This window comes from Parambassis ranga, chromosome 4, assembly GCF_900634625.1.
Source record: "Parambassis ranga chromosome 4, fParRan2.1, whole genome shotgun sequence".
Taxonomy (NCBI): Eukaryota; Metazoa; Chordata; class Actinopteri; family Ambassidae; genus Parambassis; species Parambassis ranga.
The window spans coordinates 111,932-130,786 of NC_041025.1; the positions used below are offsets into that span (position 1 = coordinate 111,932).

The 18,855-nt window shown below is 43.7% G+C and overlaps 1 protein-coding gene across 3 annotated transcripts in view; it reads right to left on the reverse strand.

Moving 5' to 3' along the window:
- Window positions 1–18,401, reverse strand: part of nfic (nuclear factor I/C) — an 81,787-nt gene extending 63,386 nt beyond the window's left edge. For all 3 annotated transcript variants that reach the window (XM_028403156.1, XM_028403154.1, XM_028403155.1), the window contains exon 1: window positions 18,216–18,401. In XM_028403156.1, the coding sequence (XP_028258957.1) occupies window positions 18,216–18,296 (81 nt within the window). In that variant the 5' untranslated portion in view covers window positions 18,297–18,401. The remainder of the gene's footprint in view (window positions 1–18,215) is intronic.
- Window positions 18,402–18,855: the final 454 nt, after the last annotated feature.

Below are 18,855 nucleotides of genomic sequence, written 5' to 3' on the forward strand. Positions count from 1 at the left end.
CTTCATGAGGTTCTTCATTATTATTACACATCATTCTTCTTCCAGCTCCGGTATCGCGATTTTGACCCCCTGAACTTGCTCAAAAACTTACCAGATTTGGCACAAAATTGTCCCCCGACGAAAATCGCGCCTTGACACTGTCGCCATTGGCGGGTGTGGCCGCATGGCTCTGCAGCGCCCGCTAAAGTGATGCCGTTTCCACAGCACTCCACACAGCTCTCACCCACCTGGAAAATAAAGACTCATACGTTTGAATGCTGTTCATAGACTTCAGCCATCATCCCACAGCAGCTCATCAACAAACTGGACCAGCTGGGGCTGAACTCCTTGCTGGGCTGCTGGACTTCCTCACCGGGAGACCTCAGACAGTGCGGGTTGGCAGAAACATATCCAGCACCATCACAATGAACACCGGGGCTCCCCAAGGATGTGTGCTGAGCCCCCTCCTCTTCACTCTGCTGACCCATGACTGCACGCCAACACACAACTCCAACATCTTTGTGAAGTTTGCGGACGACACAACTGTGGTGGGTCTCATCTCCGGTGGAGATGAAACATACTACAGGAATGAGGTGCACCTTCTTGCCGAGTGGTGCAGAGACCACAACCTCTCCCTGAATGTGGAGAAGACAAAGGAGATGGTTGTGGACTACAGGAGAGCACACAGTCGGCACACCCCTCTGACCATCGACGGTGCTGCTGTGGAGCAGGTGAGCAGCACCAAGTTCCTGGGTGTGCACATCACTGAGGACATCTCCTGGACTAACAACACTGCATCCCTGACCAAGAAGGCACAGCAGCGCCTCTACTTCCTCCGCAAGCTCAAACGAGCCAGAGCCCCTCCCTCCATTCTGTGCACCTTCTACAGAGGGGCTGTTGAGAGCATCCTGTCCAGCTGCATCACTGTGTGGTACGGAGCCTGCACCGCCACCTGCAGGAAGACGCTTCATCGCATAGTGAGAGCAGCTGAGAGGATCACCGGCGTCCCTCTCCCCTCCCTCCAAGACCTCTACGACAGCCGTCTCACCCGAAAGGCCCTCCGCATCACAGGAGACCCCACCCACCCTTCACACCGCTTCTTTAAGCTGGATCCATACTCCGCGAGACAAAGACATTTTTCCCCCCTGCAGACGTTACGCCCACAAAATGACGTCATTTTTTGTCTCTGACCGCCCGCTGATCCGCACTCCTGTGCACAGGGTCCGGGCCGAACTTTGTCTTTCAAGGCTGTGCGGCAACCATGCTGTGATTGGTCGGAATTTATTGTGGGCGTGATGAAAGTGGAGAAGCGCAAGAGCCTCTCCAGGTATATAGGTAGGTGTATAAACAGCACTGATTCAACAGATTTAGATAAGACCATACAGGTTTGCATGATGAGCAATAAAAGAAAGAAAGAAAGGCAAGTCAGGGTGATTTGTCACCAATAACTCCAGACAGCCGTTCACACATACCAGATGGTGACTGTTATTACCATTCTATATACTCCTACATACCCGGGCATAATAGGCTCGTTAACAATGTCTGTATATCTTTGCTATTGTTACTTTTAATGTCGCATCTTCACAGCTCATCACCGGACAGTTTGAAGTATCGCAGGCACATTGGAACACAGTAGATGTGCAAATGTGGTCATAAAGGCACAAACACTGAATCTTTGCTATTGTTACTTTTAATGTCGCATTTTCACAGCTCATCGCCGGACATCTCACGCTGTTGCAGGCACCCTCTCTGTATAATGCCCTCTTGCCATGGCACACGTCCTTGTGGTGTGTTAAAAAACTCAGTAAAGTCTTTCCTTATAGTTTAGTGGGCGGGCCGTATGAGGAGTTCTGCACACACGCGTCTCGCGGAGTATGGTACCTCAGTGCGGAAAAGACCTTTTTTTTGTATCTCTTACCACCCGTGGAGCGCGTTCTCCGCTCTTTGTCTCGCGGAGTATGGATCCAGCTTTAGTCTGCTGCCATCAGGAAAGAGACTGTGCAGCCTCCGGGCCAGGACCAGCAGACTGAGGGACAGCTTCATCCACCAGGCTGTCAGGAAGCTGAACTCTCTGCCTGCTGTGCCCCACTTTCTCCTCCTTCCCTGACACCACCCCCCACCCCTACCACCACCCCCCACCCCCTACCCCTACCACCACCCCCCCACCCAAGATAGGAACTCTTTGTCCCAGCCACTTTACCAAAAGGAACTCTGTGCACCAGCCACTTTATCCTGTGCATTCTCTTGCATCTTAGTCATGTCATACCAGTCTCATATAAGCTGCTATAACTTAAACTATTCCTGGACTGTTTACATTATGCCAACTGCACTGTCTTGCACTATACATCTTTTGCACTCTTACTGCATTGTGCCTTCATTTTTGTGCCTTGTATTTTGTGTGTGCCTCATTGTAGGTACATTTTTTTACACTTTATATTTATCTTTAGATATTGGTCCCACTTTGACCTACAGACACGAAAGTCCACCATTTTGAAAAACCGCCATTTTCTGTTTTGCACCTGCCATGCTTTTATGAACTCCTCATCAAGGAATTTCCCCATTAGGCTGCAAATTTTTGGCCTCACTCCTAAGCCCACAAGGACCAAAACGTATCAAAATTCAGAGCTTTATCACACGCTCTGCCTGTGGTCCTGCCACGAAGTTGACCCTTCGCCAATGCACAGGCAATAGATGTTTTTGTGGCTGTATCTCCCTCATACTTCATTCTATGTCAATGACACTTTACAGTAATGCTGGACATCTGACTCTGCACAGATTGATATCCTGATATGCCACAGTCACTGCGCCACCTACTGGCCAGAGGACCTCCCTTTTGTATATATGCATTTCACTGTACTCCTCTGTCCTGCTGACCACTACACGTGCCAGTAACCGGGGACAGAGGCCGCGAGACGCTGGGGGGGGGGGGGGGTGATGGCTGCAAGTCTCGCGGACCGCAAGGAGTGCGAGGGCCCATCATCGCTGTGCAGCTTTAATTATTATTATTGTTGCTGTTGTTGATGATGATGATGATGATGATGTCATACATTCTGGTCTATATACACTGGAAAAGGGGTCACCAGACCTAAAATGTTTTTTTCTGCATGCACTCAGGTATATTAGGTTTGCATTGGGAAAGCATTAAAACATGTCAGGATTAAACGATATCAAACATTTGTGTTTTTAACAGGAGTCAATGTGTACAAAAAAATCTTAGGGTAACAGGTGTGACAACACATGTTATCTCCTATACCAAACACCTTACAATACAGGGGATCATTGCATTTTGTAAAAAAATATAAAAACTAAATCCTGACTTGGGTTTCATACATTTTCATGCAGTTTCTTTTAAAATATTTAAAAAACAAAATGTACACGTTCGGGCCTTAGGGTACTACAAGGGTTAAACACCAGGGGAAGGGATCTATTAATATTAATTCCAGACAGTCATCCACACATTCACAGAATTTAATTCAGACACACCAGAGGTAAAATAGTCAGATATACCTATCTATTATCATGCTATGAGTGCTTAATAGACCCACTCCCTGAGCATTATTGGCTTGTTAGGCCAGGTAACCATGACACACGCTTCTCACGGAGTCCGTGCTGAAACGAACGTTGTTCTTGTTCTTGCTACCTTGTGAGCAAGAAGAAAGTTCTTTGTTCTTGTAGAGTATGGATCCAGCTTTAGTCTGTTCGTTTCCTGGTTTACTTAGTTCCTCTTGTGTTTCTTGCACACCGCCCTGATTGTTTCCACTAGTGTCCAGTCTTTTCTTGTTTTTCTTGTGGAGTGTGGAACAAGCTTTACTTTCTGCTGACAGGGCCATGCCACTTTGTCAATGGCTTGAGGAGGTGGGAAGCAGCAACAGCACCTTATTACTTATGGGCTTTAATACACTAAGTTCCATAATCACAATTTACCAACATGTCTGTTACCAGAGAAACTCACATCTTGTGGTCAAAGTATGTTGTATGTTTTAGTGCTCGAATGGCTGGCCCATGCAACCATCTTTCATGAAGTGAGCTGTCACTTTGTTTACATGACTTACAAAACTAAGAAACCTACAAATTGAATACGGAATGTCCTACCTAGGACATTTCAGTCTTTCGTTTTTAATCAATCTGCAAAAATGTCAACAATTCTGTGTTTGCTCACTTGGTGTGCGCTGTTGGTGCTACGGACTTTCTGCATTAGACATATTGTGTTTGCTTTTATTGTGGTAATACACAAGCACCTTAGTGTTAGAGTTAAGCGCACCAGTCTCTGGGTTCCCTTCTCGTTTACCACTGTAGCGAAGCTTACCGTAACTTAGCGGTTAGCATTAGCGCTTAGCATGGCTTTTTCCACTCGCTCCCACACTCTGCATCTCCCTCTCCTGCCCACTGCACGGTGTGTGACATGTTTAGCTATTCCTCTGCCTCCTTTAGTGAGCGTGAGGTGTGCACAAAGTGTAGCTTATTCACAGTCTTGGAGGCGAGGCTAAGCTAGTTAGAGGGTCGGCTCCGCACGTTATATAACAGACCTGTAGCCACAGCAGCTAGCCAGCAGCAGTTAGCCTGTGCGGACCGGCCTGCCTTAGCTGATGTTAGCCGCCCTCCAGCAGCCCCTGAGCAGCTGGAAAGTCAGAGAGGTTGGGTGGCGGTTCGAAGGAAGCGTAGCCCGAAACAAAGGCCCGTGGTTCACCACCAGCCGCTTGATATATCGAACCGTTTTTCCCCACTCGGCGACACACCCGCTGAGAAGCCGACCCTGGTTATTGGCAAAGTCTGTTTTGCGGCATGTAAAGCAGACATCAGCGGCAATAGTTAGGTGCATCCCGGGGGCCATAGCGGGCGACATAGAGGGTAGCCTGAAGCTGCTGGCGAGAGATAAGCATAAATACAGTAGGATTATAATTCACATCAGTGTTAATGACGCCAGTTTGAGGTCACTAAAGTTAATATTGAGTCGGTGTGTAATTTAGCTAAAACCATGTCGGACTCCATAGCATTCTCTGGTCCCCTCCCAAATCTGACCAGTGATGACATGTTTAGCCGCATGTCCTCGCTCCGTCGCTGGCTGTCATGGTGGTGTCCAGAAAACAACGTGGCCTTTATAGATAACTGGGAAACTTTCTGGGGGAAACCTGGCCTTATTAGGAGAGATGGCATCCATCCCACCCAGGGTGGTGCAGCTCTGACTTCTAGCAACATAGCCAAGTTTATTAGACCAACCTGACTACCCAGGGTCGAGTCGCTGTCCTACACACCTCTCTGCTGCTTCTGGAGAACTGCCGCCCTCAGTTAAAAACATATTAAATACAACTACACATAGAAACACTAAGCTTAATAATGTTATTGAAGTTGAAGTTATTGAAGTATATTCATCAAGCACACAAGTTAAGATATATTAATCATAATAACCTCATAAAAATACACACTAACACACAAACACATAGAACAAGGTAACAGAACACTCAGGTGTGGATTGTTTAACATACGATCCCTCCACTCTAAGTCGCTCTTAGTTAATGACTTAATTATTGATCATCACACTGATATATTTTGTCTCACTGAGACTTGGTTACAGGATGAAGAATATGTTGCATTAAATGAATCAATTCCGTCTTGTTATATTAACTGTCATGTTCCTAGAGTTACAGGTCGTGAAGGAGGAGTGGCAGCAATCTACTGCTCCAGTCTTTGGATGAATCCTAAACCTAAGTCTACTCATACTTCTTTTGAGAGTCTCACTCTCAGCCTGTCTCACAGAAGCTGGAAGAAGTCAGAATTTGTTTTACTCGTCATAGTGTATCGTCCACCTGCTGCTGCTTATTCAGAGTTCCTGCTGGAGTTTTCAGACTTCTTATCAAGTTTAGTGCTTAGCACAGATAAAGTCATTATAGTGGGTGACTTTAACATTCATATGGATGTCGACTCCGACAGTCTGAAGATTGCCTTCAACTCACTCTTGGATTCAGTTGGGTTCTCTCAGTTAGTAAATGAACCCACACACTGCCACAGTCACACCCTCGACCTGGTTCTCACCTATGGCCTGGAAGCTGAGAACCTGCTAGTGTGGTCTCAAAATCCTGTTCTTTCAGATCGCTCATTAATAAACTTTGACTTCTCTCTTTCAGACCTATCAGCATCTGGGGAAAAGGTCTACTACAGCAGATGTCTGTCTGAAGATGCCGTAAAGCAGTTTAGGACAGCAATCCTACCAGTACTCCCCACAGTCCCAAGTACTGATGGGGGTACCAACTTAAATATTACTCCTGCAGAACTGGACCGCTTTGTCAACAACACTGCAGACACACTACACTCAGTCTTAAAATGGATTGCTCCACTGAAGAAGAAGAAAACTACAAACCAGAAGAGGCTAGCTCCGGGTAAAACTCAAAAATCCGATCACTGAAACGGATTACACGAAGGATGGAGAGGATGTGGCAGTCCTCTAAATCAGATGACTCCCAGAGGGCCTGGAGAGACAGTCTGTTGATGTATAAGAAGGCCCTTCACAAAGCTAGGACAGCCTACTATTCATCACTAATAGAAGAAAACAAGAATAACCCGCGCTTTCTCTTTAACGCTGTAGCCAGGCTGACAAAGAGCCACAGCTCTGTGGAGCCTCGCATTCCTGCAGCTCTTAGTAGTGAAGATTTCATGAGCTTCTTCACCGATAAAATCACTACTATTAGAGGACAAATCAACCACAATCTCTCTGTGACTACTGAGGATACACCTCCACTTCTGGAAATGGATCCTGATCTAACTCTGGACTGCTTCGTGCCCATCGGCCTCCCTGAGCTGACCACCAGCATCTGCAAGCCTACTACCTACATCTAAACCTACTACCTGTCTTCTGGATCCGATCCCTTCACGGCTCCTCAAGGATGCTATTCCTCTGATCGGAGAGTCTATATTAGGACAGATCAACTTGTCTCTGGAAACAGGATATGTACCACAGGCTTTTAAAACTGCTGTGAACATTCCGATACTTAAAAAACCTTCACTGGACCCGGACGTCTTAGGAAACTACAGACCGATCTCCAACCTCACCTTTAACTCCAAAATACTCGAAAGAGCTGTTGTAAGTCAGCTAAATGACCACCTGCATAGGAACAGTCTGCTCAATGCTTTCCAGTCTGGATTCAGAGCCCATCACAGCACAATAATAAACAAATAAACTACTATTCTTCATAGTCTCTAATGTTTACTTTTTATTTTCTTACGTTTTCTTTTCTCAATTATGAAGCCACATGAGGGCAGGATGGGCTGTAGCATATTTCTATGTTCCTGGAAAAAACACAATTCATTTTGGCAGTGAGTGGACCTTGTAGTGCTTGTGACGAGTGTCAACTAGCAATTTTCGGAGGAATTTGTCCGGAGGTGAATTTGGAAATTTTTGCTGAGTTTCTGAAAATGGCAAAGGGGGGAAAAGCCATTTAAAGTTGGACAAAAATAATAGAGAAGAATAATAATTAAAGCTGCAAGCAGCGATGGGCGGGCCCTCACATTCCTCGCGGTCTGTGGAAGTTACAGACGTAGTGTGCTATATCATCCTGTGTCTTCTCTCCCCAGTTACTCTCGAGCTGTGGTCTGCAGGGCAGAGTACACCAAAATACAAAAGACAGGTCCTCCTTCCAGTAGGTGGCGCACTGACTGTAACAAATCAGCATATCAATCAGTGCAGAGTATGATGTTCAGTGTGACAGTATAGTTTCAGCCAACATAGGATGAAGTATGTGGGAGATACACCCACAAAAAACATCAATTTCCTGTGTGTCGGGGTCAAATGCGTGGTGGCGCCACAGCCAGACCGTATGACGAAGTGTTGCGTTTTTGATAACTTTTGGTCCATAATGCCCTAAGGGGCAACTGCACCAATTTTCAGCCCGACTAACAAGCTGAGAATGCTCAGGGAAGAGGGCGTATAGCATGACAATAGATAGAAGATTAGTATAGCTGACTGTATAGCAGACCTCTGGTATGTGTGAATTTAATTCTGTAAACGTGTGGATGACTGTCTGAAATAATTCTTTTTTTTATTAATTTCTTAATTAATGACAGAAAAACAAATCAAATAATAATAATACATAATAATGATACAAAATTTTATTTATAATGCAATATATGCATTATACGGCGTTATGAGTGGCCGTTTGGAAAACACCGTATGGTGTACGACGTTAAACTGTGAAAACGCCATACGGCGTATGACGTGAAAATGGCGTTTTCTGCGGCGTACAACGAAAAAACGCTGTTTAAAGTACTGTCGAACGCCGTTTAAAGTATGGCAGAAATGTGATATGAATGGCATGCGATAGTATCGCAAGCCGTTTTCACGTCATACGCCGTACAGCGTTTTCCAAACGGCCACTCATAACGCCGTACGGCGTTTTCTAATATTCTAATGATCTCCGCCCCATAACTTGCAAAACGTGGTGTGTGTTCTTCAGGATAGTGTGTCAAATAACATGGAAATCAATCCAATCTGATTTAAAAAGTCATTAAAAACATACGTTCTTTTCTCTGTGATTTAAGTGTGTAAGACAAGAAGAAGAAGTAAGAAGAAAGGTGAACAAATGCTATTGTAAGCAAAATTCAGTTTATTTCTTTCATGAAACATGATGGCTGTGCATTATCCAGGCTTATATATACAGTCTCCTATGATCCAGACCGAAGCGATCCTTTTTGGCACAGGAGATCGGTGATGGATTAGTGTGGTCTGACCTTCTCTGCTGATAGGCTGATAAAGAGTGAACTATAGTGGCTGAGCAAGTTATGGGGCGGAGATCATTAGAATATTAGAAAACGCCATACGGCGTTATGAGTGGCCGTTTGGAAAATGCCGTACGGCGTACGACGTTAAACTGTGAAAACGCCATACGGCGTATGACGTGAAAATGGCGTTTTCTGCGGCGTACGACGTAAAAAACGCTGTTTAAAGTATGGCGGAAATGTGATATGAATGGCTTGCGATATGCCCGTGCCCAAAACCGCCACTGGTCTAAATAGCTGTAGCCATGGGGGCAGGCCTCATTTAGAGGTGAGTATACATCTGGTTGTTGTCATTTCTCTGTGAGGCATAAAATGTCTTTCCCCTTGTCCACAATGTGGTGTTGCTGAGTCTCCGGAGCTGCATGGCTGAGTAAGTCAGCATGTTGTTGACTGATCCTGCTCACTTGTTGTATGCTGCTGTCAACAGTCTAGGTAAACAGCATTGCAAGACAGCTGTGCAAAGACTGGATGGTTTGGATGGTTGTTACACAAACTTTGCTGGGACTATGGATGCCAGATTAGGCTCGGTGAAGCCTGAATAGCAGTCGATGCTAAAACTAATATCATTCCATTCCATACGGGGACAGATGGCCACTGAGTAGCTAGCCACCAGATGTTATAATATGTTTAATGATGAATCAGTGAATTGACATTACATTTCTGCATTGACAGGTAAAAATATCTCCTTTTGCAGATGTCACATGCTTTAGCTAAGCCGGTGTACCTGTGGCTTGAAGAAAATGCTGCATTTCCTGGGCTTTAATAAATCCAGACATGAGAGAATTCTGCTAGTCTCACCTCACACTGCTGCAGTAACTCCAGAAACGATGACACACTAGAAAAGGATTAGGCCTCTAAAAAGCTTTGCAGAGAAAAAGCTGAGAAAATTCCATGTAATTATTCTTCTGAAAATATGTCCAGAGGTGTCGTGTAGAACAGACGAGGAAATGAAGAGTAAAAAAGTGAAAGGATGTGGTAACTCTAATAATCTAATATATATAAACCTTATATCTTATAGATAATATAAATCTAATGACTCAGGTCCTTTGTTTAACTGGTAACAAAATAAATTAATAAATAATCTTTTTCGGGGGTTAACATGCAGAATTGTATCCAGTAATCATAGCATTTTGCCCTGTTTGCTACAAACAAATAATATATTAAAAGTTAACAAATAACGAGCAGAACAGCCCAGTCCACCAAGGTAACTTAAAGCTTTCTGCTCTTCTCCGGATGCGGCGCACATCAGTGTGTGTGTGTGTGTGTGGCATGTGTCCAAACTGAAGGGGATACGGAAAGCATTTAGACCCCCTTAAAATTTTTCTTTTCTTTATTCTTTGTTATGTTGCAGCCATTTGCTAAAATCATTTAAGTTCATTTTTTCCTCATTAATGTACACACAGCACCCCATAGTGACAGAAAAACACAGAATTGTTGACATTTTTGCAGATTTATTACATTTATTGGGTTTAATTTAGGGCTCTGGCTGGGCCATTCAAGAACAGACACGGAGTTGTTGTGGAGCCACTCCTTTGTTATTTTAGCTGTGTGCTTAGGGTCATTGTCTTGTTGGAATAGTAACCTTTGGCCCAGTCTGAGGTCCTGAGCACTTTGGAGGAGGTTTTCATCCAGGATATCCCTCGATTTAACCAGTCGTCCTGTCCCTGCAGCTGAAAAACACCCCCACAGCATGATGCTGTGCCGTTGGGCCATAAACCCCCGACTGGAAGAGGGCTGCAGTGATGGTTGACTTTCTACAACTTTCTCCCATCTCCCGACTGCCTCTCTGGAGCTCAGCCACAGTGATCTTTGGGTTGTCAATATGGGGTGCTGTGTGTACATTAGTGAGGAAAAAATTAACCTAAATTATTTAAGCAAATGGCTACAATATAACAAAGAGTAAAAAATTTAAGGGGGTCTGAATACTTACGTACCCACTGTATATTTCTCTGGACCCAACGGGACCGACAGAACTCTGTGAGCAGTCAGTTTGGGATAGACTAGGGTTGGGTCGGGAGCGTCATTGAAAACTCATTTCCATCCAGGTCTCTTGCCTATATAACAAAGGCAGAACAACAACACAAATAACACAACCTAACAACCCAAAGCAAATTCTTAGTAATATGAAGCCCTTTCACTTACACGCATACACGTTTGCAATTCACCGCTGCACAGTGCACACTCTGCCCCAATACACACACACACGATTGTCTTGAAGGCCCTTGGCAACATCGCCTGCCTCCCTTATAACATTGACCACTCCCTTTGAAGCTGTACTGCCACCTGTATAAATGATACGACTGGACTCTCTCATACTCTCATAGCAACAGTGAACTCGGAACACATGCATTTCCGCATAGACATGTGGGTAATGTAGTCTTACTGCTACACCACCCACTCCATCACTGGTTTAATGTCTGTATCATCTGCCTGTTTGCCTACTGTAGTAGGCTACCACTTTCACCCCCTGGTACAACCTGTCAGCAAGGCCCCTGACCTAACACTGCCACTATCTGTGTCAAGGACAAAAGGCAAGGCAGGATCAACGTGGGGACAGAACTGGAGCCTCTACCTCGGCTCTCTGTAGGATGTTGAATGCTGCCTGGAGAGAAGCAGTACAAGACTAAAAATCGCACTTGGCCTGGTCAAAAGGCAAACCGAAAAGTAACAAACTAAAAATCACACTTAACGTGGAAAAAGCCAACAACAGCGCAAAATCAAAAATAAAACAAAGCATGGCAAAAACATGGCAAGGTCAAGGCATGGCATGGTAACTAGAAGGTCAAAGCTTGGCGAGGCATAAACACATTACCAGAGTGACGAGACACATACTGCACGAATGACGAGACGAACTAGCACTGAGTGCAGGGAAGACGGAGTCTATATACACAGAGGGTAGGGCAGACAACTAGACACAGGTGAGGCAAATTAGGGAGGAGCAGGTAATCGCACAGGGTGGGAAACCACACAAAGTAAAACACAGGACAAAGCATAAGGAGGACAGGACTAATAAAGTAAAACAGGAAGCACAAGACAAGAATAACAAGACACAAGAACTTAACAAAAACCCAGAGAACAAAGAAGAAAACCCAAAACAAGGAAAACAAAAGAAATAAAAACCAGATCATGACGGAATGTTTGGAAGGACACTGTCGGCTTATCCAGTGGCAGTTTCCGTGGCACTGCTTTCAGAGGGTAGGAAAAATGGTGGCCCCACTGCCCAGCAAGCCTGTTTCCATCAAGACAGAGCAAACATTCTTAACAACTGTCACTTGTGATTATCAGCAGTCTCCCACCCATGTCCATGTCCAGACACACCACACCTCATTAAAGCCAGCCCTCACAACCACCTGCTTGTTGTGTCACTCCCCTCTGGGTGGTGTACAGTGCTGTGTCCTCTACTGGAAGAGGCCAGGACAGGTGTCAGGGGTCTGCAGCATCCCGGTTAAGTGGACCCTGTTCTGTTTCCCTGTCTTGTGGAGATGTGAGGGCACTGACAAGCCTTCACACCCCCAGCACATTTGCTGATGTGGCCTCTGCCGCTGCTCCACTCCTGTGCGGGCTGCTCTATAATGGCAGTCCGCACAAGCTAGGTCAGTTCACCAACCCAGGGAGGCTCAGCTGTGTCTTTCTCTACCTCACTGGCTGTACTCATCTTTAGTGATCTCTCTGAGTTGTCCTCTCCAAGGCCTTCTGGAGAGACCCAGGGTGAGCCAGCAGTGTCTGGACCAACAGGTTGGTAGGCAGCAGAGCTTGGGAAAATGGTCCTGGGCTAATTCACTCTGGATAATTGGTGGCATGTCAGCATATGTGTCAACACATGTCCCTCAATGTCATTAGTGAGCAAACCCAAACCACCTCATTAAAGGTAAGGTAGGAGATTTTGAAAACTCAGTGAGAGTCAGCAAGATTTTGAAAGTAAACACACACCCCTTTCTCTCGGAGCTCACCCCAAAGCCACGCTTCTCAATCACATGGACGTGCATTACCTGTGACTTCGACCATCATGCATGTACCTCTCTGGTGCATGCAGGGCAGGAAGAGAGCAGCCAACCACCCAACTCTCCGCGCAGGGGAGCCTCGCAGGATTGGCTGATGTTTTTAGTGTTTTATAGCTTCCACAGATGTTTAATATTCTATATGCAAAACTGCCTAACTAATCGGATTGTAAAGTGAAGTTACACTTGTTTAACAAAACTGCATCAGAATTAAATCTTCCACCCTACCTTTAAAGCTCCCACCAAAGCAATATAGTCACTTCCGTCATCTGTGCTGCAGCAGGTACAACCAGTGTTGGGGAGTAACGAATTACATGTAATGCCGTTATGTAATTTAATTACAAAATTAACATATTTGTAATTAGTTACAATACTGGAGAAAAGTATGTAATTAAATTACAGTTTCTTTTGGAAATTTCAAGCGTTACAATTTTAATTACATTTGATTTGAACAACTTTCAGAAAAGCTTGAATTAATGATGATTGGTTCTCATCTCGTCTGTCATTACCTGTTGCCCTGATGCTGCTAGTGCCATTTGTCAGACAGGAACAATGGCGATGAAGAGTGTGTTCATATATTGGAGATTCAGAAGAACCCAAACCGCAGGTAAAGGCCAAATTATTGTACAGTGCAAGGAGTGTTTGCAGTTAAGATGCTGTCGACATCTAACCAGTCTAACTTGAAGATGCATCTACGGGTATGTCTCCATCCACATCTATACAGCAGTAATACAGCATAGTACTGAGGGTGCTCACATTAGGCTAAAAAGAATGTGAGCAGAGCCAGCATTCCATCTGTCTTCTCCTGTGTTGTGTTGAACACACAACATGATTTAAAGTCGTAGGGTTTTGTGTGGGGGAAGGGAGGGGGTATAGCTAGCTAGTAGCTAGCTTTCTAACCACAGCCTCATCTGTGCCACTTTGTTTCCATAGCAGTCCAGCTGCTCCATGACTTTCAGAAACAGAGTATGTGATAAAATCAGCTTTAGTATCATATAGTTTGCGTTGTGGAACATTGTAATTAATTAAGATTTAGCCAAACCATTATATGTTAAATGCTGATCGCTAGCACCACCTAGTGGCGTAATCTTTCTTTTGTAGAAGAAAAAGTATAATAGTTCTAATGATCTAATTATCATGTCAATCTACTTTTTTAGAGGAAACACCTGAGGGTCCTGTTGAGCACATCCAGTCTGTCTGATGAGAGGGAAGATGAATCAGCCAGCACTTCCCAAGTAAACCTGAACCTGCTCTGAAACAAGCAGCAGGACTCAGCGTATCAAAGGATGCTATCTTGTACGCTGTCGGGCCAACACTAATGTTCTTTTTCACAACTGCCTTCAAGAGTATAAGCACTGATTTGGTTGCATTTGCCAAGTGCATTGACTGCTGTGAAAGTTTACATTCAGATATGTTAAAATTATGTTTCTTTGTCTCAAGACTACACCTGGTGTTTTAATATTACCGTATGCTTGTTTATTGATCAAGATACAGCACAATAGCCCACATTTGTGTGTGGGTGTGTGTATGTTCTAGCCTGTCTGTTTCAGCTGCTGACCCCTCACTTCAGTAAAAAGAGAGACTGAAATTCAATCTTGTGATTGATTTTATTAATGTGGTAATGTTGGCTAAGTTAAGGCTACTGCTGCAAGGTTTTAAAATGTGAATATGGAACAGTTGAGAGCATTCATTCAAAATTAAAAAAACTAATTTAAATGTTATCAAATGTAATTAGTTACATTACTTCCATATAGTAATTGAAATAGTTACAATACTATTACATTTTTGACAGGGTACCTTGTAATTGTAACCAATTACATTTCTAAAGTAATCTTCCCAATACTGGGTACAGTAAAAACTATGAACAGAGCTTCCGTGATGTCACCCGTTTGTTTCTGAAGAGCTGTTTTGAGGCTCGGTGGGAGGCTCCGGGACGTGATGGCCGCCGCCATGTTGGCAGCGTCAATTCCGCCAAAACTCCAAATATGGGGGAGCATGAGCGGGGTTTAGGGGGGCGGGCGATCGTGGAAGCAGGAAACTCGGTCTGTGATACGTCAACTGTCTGTTGCTCAAGCGGCAACACCCATAATTAAGCGTAATTTTAAGTCCGAATACAATTGAAACGAGTGAGTTGTAAAAAAATTCCCGTACAATTGACACTAGAAGAGAACCTATCATCTGAGACCAGAATGTTTTTTTTTGTACCAGGCTGTAAACATGTTCTTTTCTGCTGTAAAATTTAACATGGGAGTCTATGGGAAATTACTCGCTTTTGGAGCCAGCCCCCAGCAGTTGCAGCGTGAATTACAAGTATTGACACTTCCGCATGGGCTTCAACTTTGAGTCCCGAAGGTTGCCGCTTGGGTACAACATAGCATCACCAGTAAGGCACATGGCTAGTTTCTTAAGTAGACTATTTAGAAACATGGGCCAAAAGTTCAAACTTTGTATGGAAGGCTTCTCAGTCAACCTTTTCATCATACCTAAGGGGTTTCATTGTGGTGTGGGAACATATCTGGCCTCCTCGCTAGTGGCATGATCACCTGCACAACTAACCTTAAAATCATTTCTCTCACTGCTCTTTATGCCCCAGCGCTGGTCTGGCTGCAGCTGCGCCATAACTTTCCACTTACTGTTGTCATTCTTCTGATCAATGCGGGGATCTCCCGGCAGCCAACCCCCATCATTTACACAGCTACTGTGCCACATATACGGGACAGTGACCTTATGGTGAAGCGCTGCAGTGTGAAGTCCAGTCACTTCTAATACCAAATGTATCATCTCACACAAGAAGCCTATACTTCAGTTTGCTTGTTTTCTGAATAAACCTATGCCAATCAAACAACCATAGTTTTTTTTACATGAATACATACTGTCAAGTCAAAGACTTCTTTTTTTTTCTTTTTTTTGTGGGCAGTACAAGCTGTGATCAGAAGAATGTCACGCCAATCAGTTAAAAAAGGTAGCTATATTTTCAAATAGCCTGGACTTCTGTGTCATGTATTTCCCTGGGTTTCCAGCAGGATACAGTTGGCACTGTTTCGGTTCTATGCATTGAGCATGACACACACGCATTTCAACAAGTTCAAATGATAAACTTCACCACACAGAAATGCCTATAAACTAAATGAGTTAAAGGCAGACAATGTGCACTCCTACAGTTGTCTGGAATTAGCAACATATCAGAAAATATAATTTTTCAGCCAATCAGAAAATATAATTTTTCAGCCAATCAGAAAATAGAATTTCTTGTTTTCAGATGAGGTCTGAATTACAGCTGCAAGCGTGCGTTCCATGAATGCTCCGAATGAGGGGGACATATTAGTCCACCTAACGCTGCAAAGATAAGTAGTTTGCTCACTCCCCAGACACCATAGACATAGGTAGATTTCTCCCAAAGAAATGGAAAGTAGTCAACACAGGACAGGGTTTTAGTGCAGTTAGCTGGCTAGTCAATCCATTAGCTAGGTAGGCTATCATCTCATCAAATTCAACAACATAAAAAAGGGTGCTTTTTACTAACAAGGAAACACTGATATAGTAGATGAAGGAATAAGAAAATAAACTTGACTGAAGTGTGCTGTTACAAAGTTGTGATCCTGTAGTCATCTTTATTAGTTTATGCTCACCCCACATCATTATTTGATATTTGCCAGTCCTTTGTCTCTGTAAATGTGAGAAAAGGGCAGTTTTGGAGGTTGTTGGGAGATTAGTTTGTATGTGAGGCTTCCGTAGCCTGTATGAGAGTGGTGCCTGATGACGTAGTGGGGGTGTGTTGGTCTGAACTAGGAGAGCTACCAGTGTATGCTAGCGGGTTCTGGTCTTATAAAATAAAGACTCACAAAAAGGAAAGGCCATCTCTCATTCACATGACAGATGTTTTGTGTAATATGTTTCTAATCTGTTTAATCTGATCTGTTTGTATAGTGTTTTCTTTAGAACTGGAACAGCTGATGGTGTCATTGGGAATACAGTGAAGCAGAAATATGTTTGTGGTTAAAATTATGGTGGCACTAAAGTTGAAAGTATAAACCTATTTTGTTTTAATAATCTGTAAGTGTAGTACTACCATTAGGTTGACAAGCTCCTGTTGTGAATTTATTTTTGTGTCACTAATGTTTAAAATAAATAAGGAGAAATCTCAGGAAATAGTTACTGAGAAACCTTTACTTCTGTAGGTAAAATAGGTGTTTAACAACCTTTTACGATCCACCAAAATGCAGGAAATGGCATTTTACTTCATTAAACATTTTTTTAGAATAACCATCATTTGGGACCACTGCAGTGTTTGTCTTTGTGTGCCCCCGAAGGCCCAATCTCACTCCAAGCAAACTTGAAAACTTGAGAGCCCTGTGGCCTACCCCTCCACTGACCTGTTATTCTAGCTCAGCTGTTGTAGCCTACTAACTGCAGCCATTTCTGCTGACTAACACTTACACCCACAAACATTTACACATTCTCAGACCAGTAAGAGGAGACAGAACGAACTTCAACTTGGCCTTCCAACATCCGCATGACAAATACATAGGGGGTAGACAGGGCTGCGGCTGCGCACTTACGATGAACACCATGCTTACACACACACACACAATATATATATATATATATATATATATATATATATATACACACACACACACACGCACACACACACACACACACGCACACACACACACACACACGTTTTACGCTTATTGCAATACGTAAGCGGTCGGAAAGCACACCAACAACGTCTGCGTCGTGCTATTATAAATACGCCCCTTTCACCGGAACCTAGGAGACCCAATTCAAATCTTCATACATAATTGTATATTTTTATAGTTCATTAGTTTTATGCAAAACTGACCTATCCTATCGCATACATATCTCATGTGTATTGCCGTTGTGGTCAATTCGGCTGACATGTAATACTCAGCAAGAGCTTCTGGTCGATAGAAGATGAACTTTAATAACCGTATTAACCCCCCTGGCTTCCGCCTTTCGTTGTGTGTTTGAAAAATGCCAACTGGATGATCGAGCAAACCGACGTATAAGTTTTAATTTTTACTAAAGTATGGCCTGTTCGGAGCGTGTTGTATGTGCTATTATTATAATTATAGGTTCTGAAATTTCAATGCCTTTTCCAAGTTGTGTTGCGCCAGAGTCATGCTCCAATTTTTTACTCTGATTTTGAATGAAAATAGGGACAGATTCTCCCTCTGGTAAACGCTGTAGATCGGACCACAATGTTCACACGCAGAAAGAAAATTAAAATGAAATAAAGAATTATAGGCCGAACGACATGCTTGTTGACGTAGAGGAACTGATGGGATATGCTGTCGCTCTCTCTCTGCTCCACGTTCAGCTGCGTAGCCCATAGAACTCATTCAACTCGCATTGCGTCTTTTTTTCTTCTTTTTTTTATACACGAAAGAGCACACCAATAGGAGCGGACACAACTAAACTAATTAACCGGAACAGATTTTGTCCTACCATTTCAAAGCTGAGCCACCAACGGATGAAGTTTAAGCTGATCTCAAAGCCTGCCCATCTTGCGATGTCCTTCGTTTTCATTCCATATTCATATCTGTGATCATGCGCCTGCCAGCTGGAGTAAACCCGAGAAGCTCAACAACAGCAGAAACGTCCCGCGTCAAGCATCGGGCTGCACAGCAGTCCCCGCCCGCTTGCTAGGTTGCGGCAGAACAGAAGGGGCTACCATACCATCCTTCTCTCATCTTTCCCTGTTATTATTATCTTTCACACATGGCCCACTGTGTTTACCTTAATCGTTCAGTCAGTCCACGCTACCTCATATATTGTCCTTGTTATCTTCCACTGAGAAAATTAAAACCTAGCATACTGACGTCGGCATGTATTTAATCATTTTCAACATGAAGAAAAGTCCCAAAAATGTCAGAGGCAACAAAAACACACTCTTAATTCCCGTGTATGCGCTGAAGCCCTTCAAATAAGCACTTTAGCATGGCTTCATGTCAGCAATATGATTATGTAGGCTTTTATTTACATATTCAATGTAACACACACACCTCTGCTATGGAGCCTAAAAACTAAATTAGCACAAAATATTAACTGATCAAAACTAATAAATGTTACTTTCCATTCATTCTGC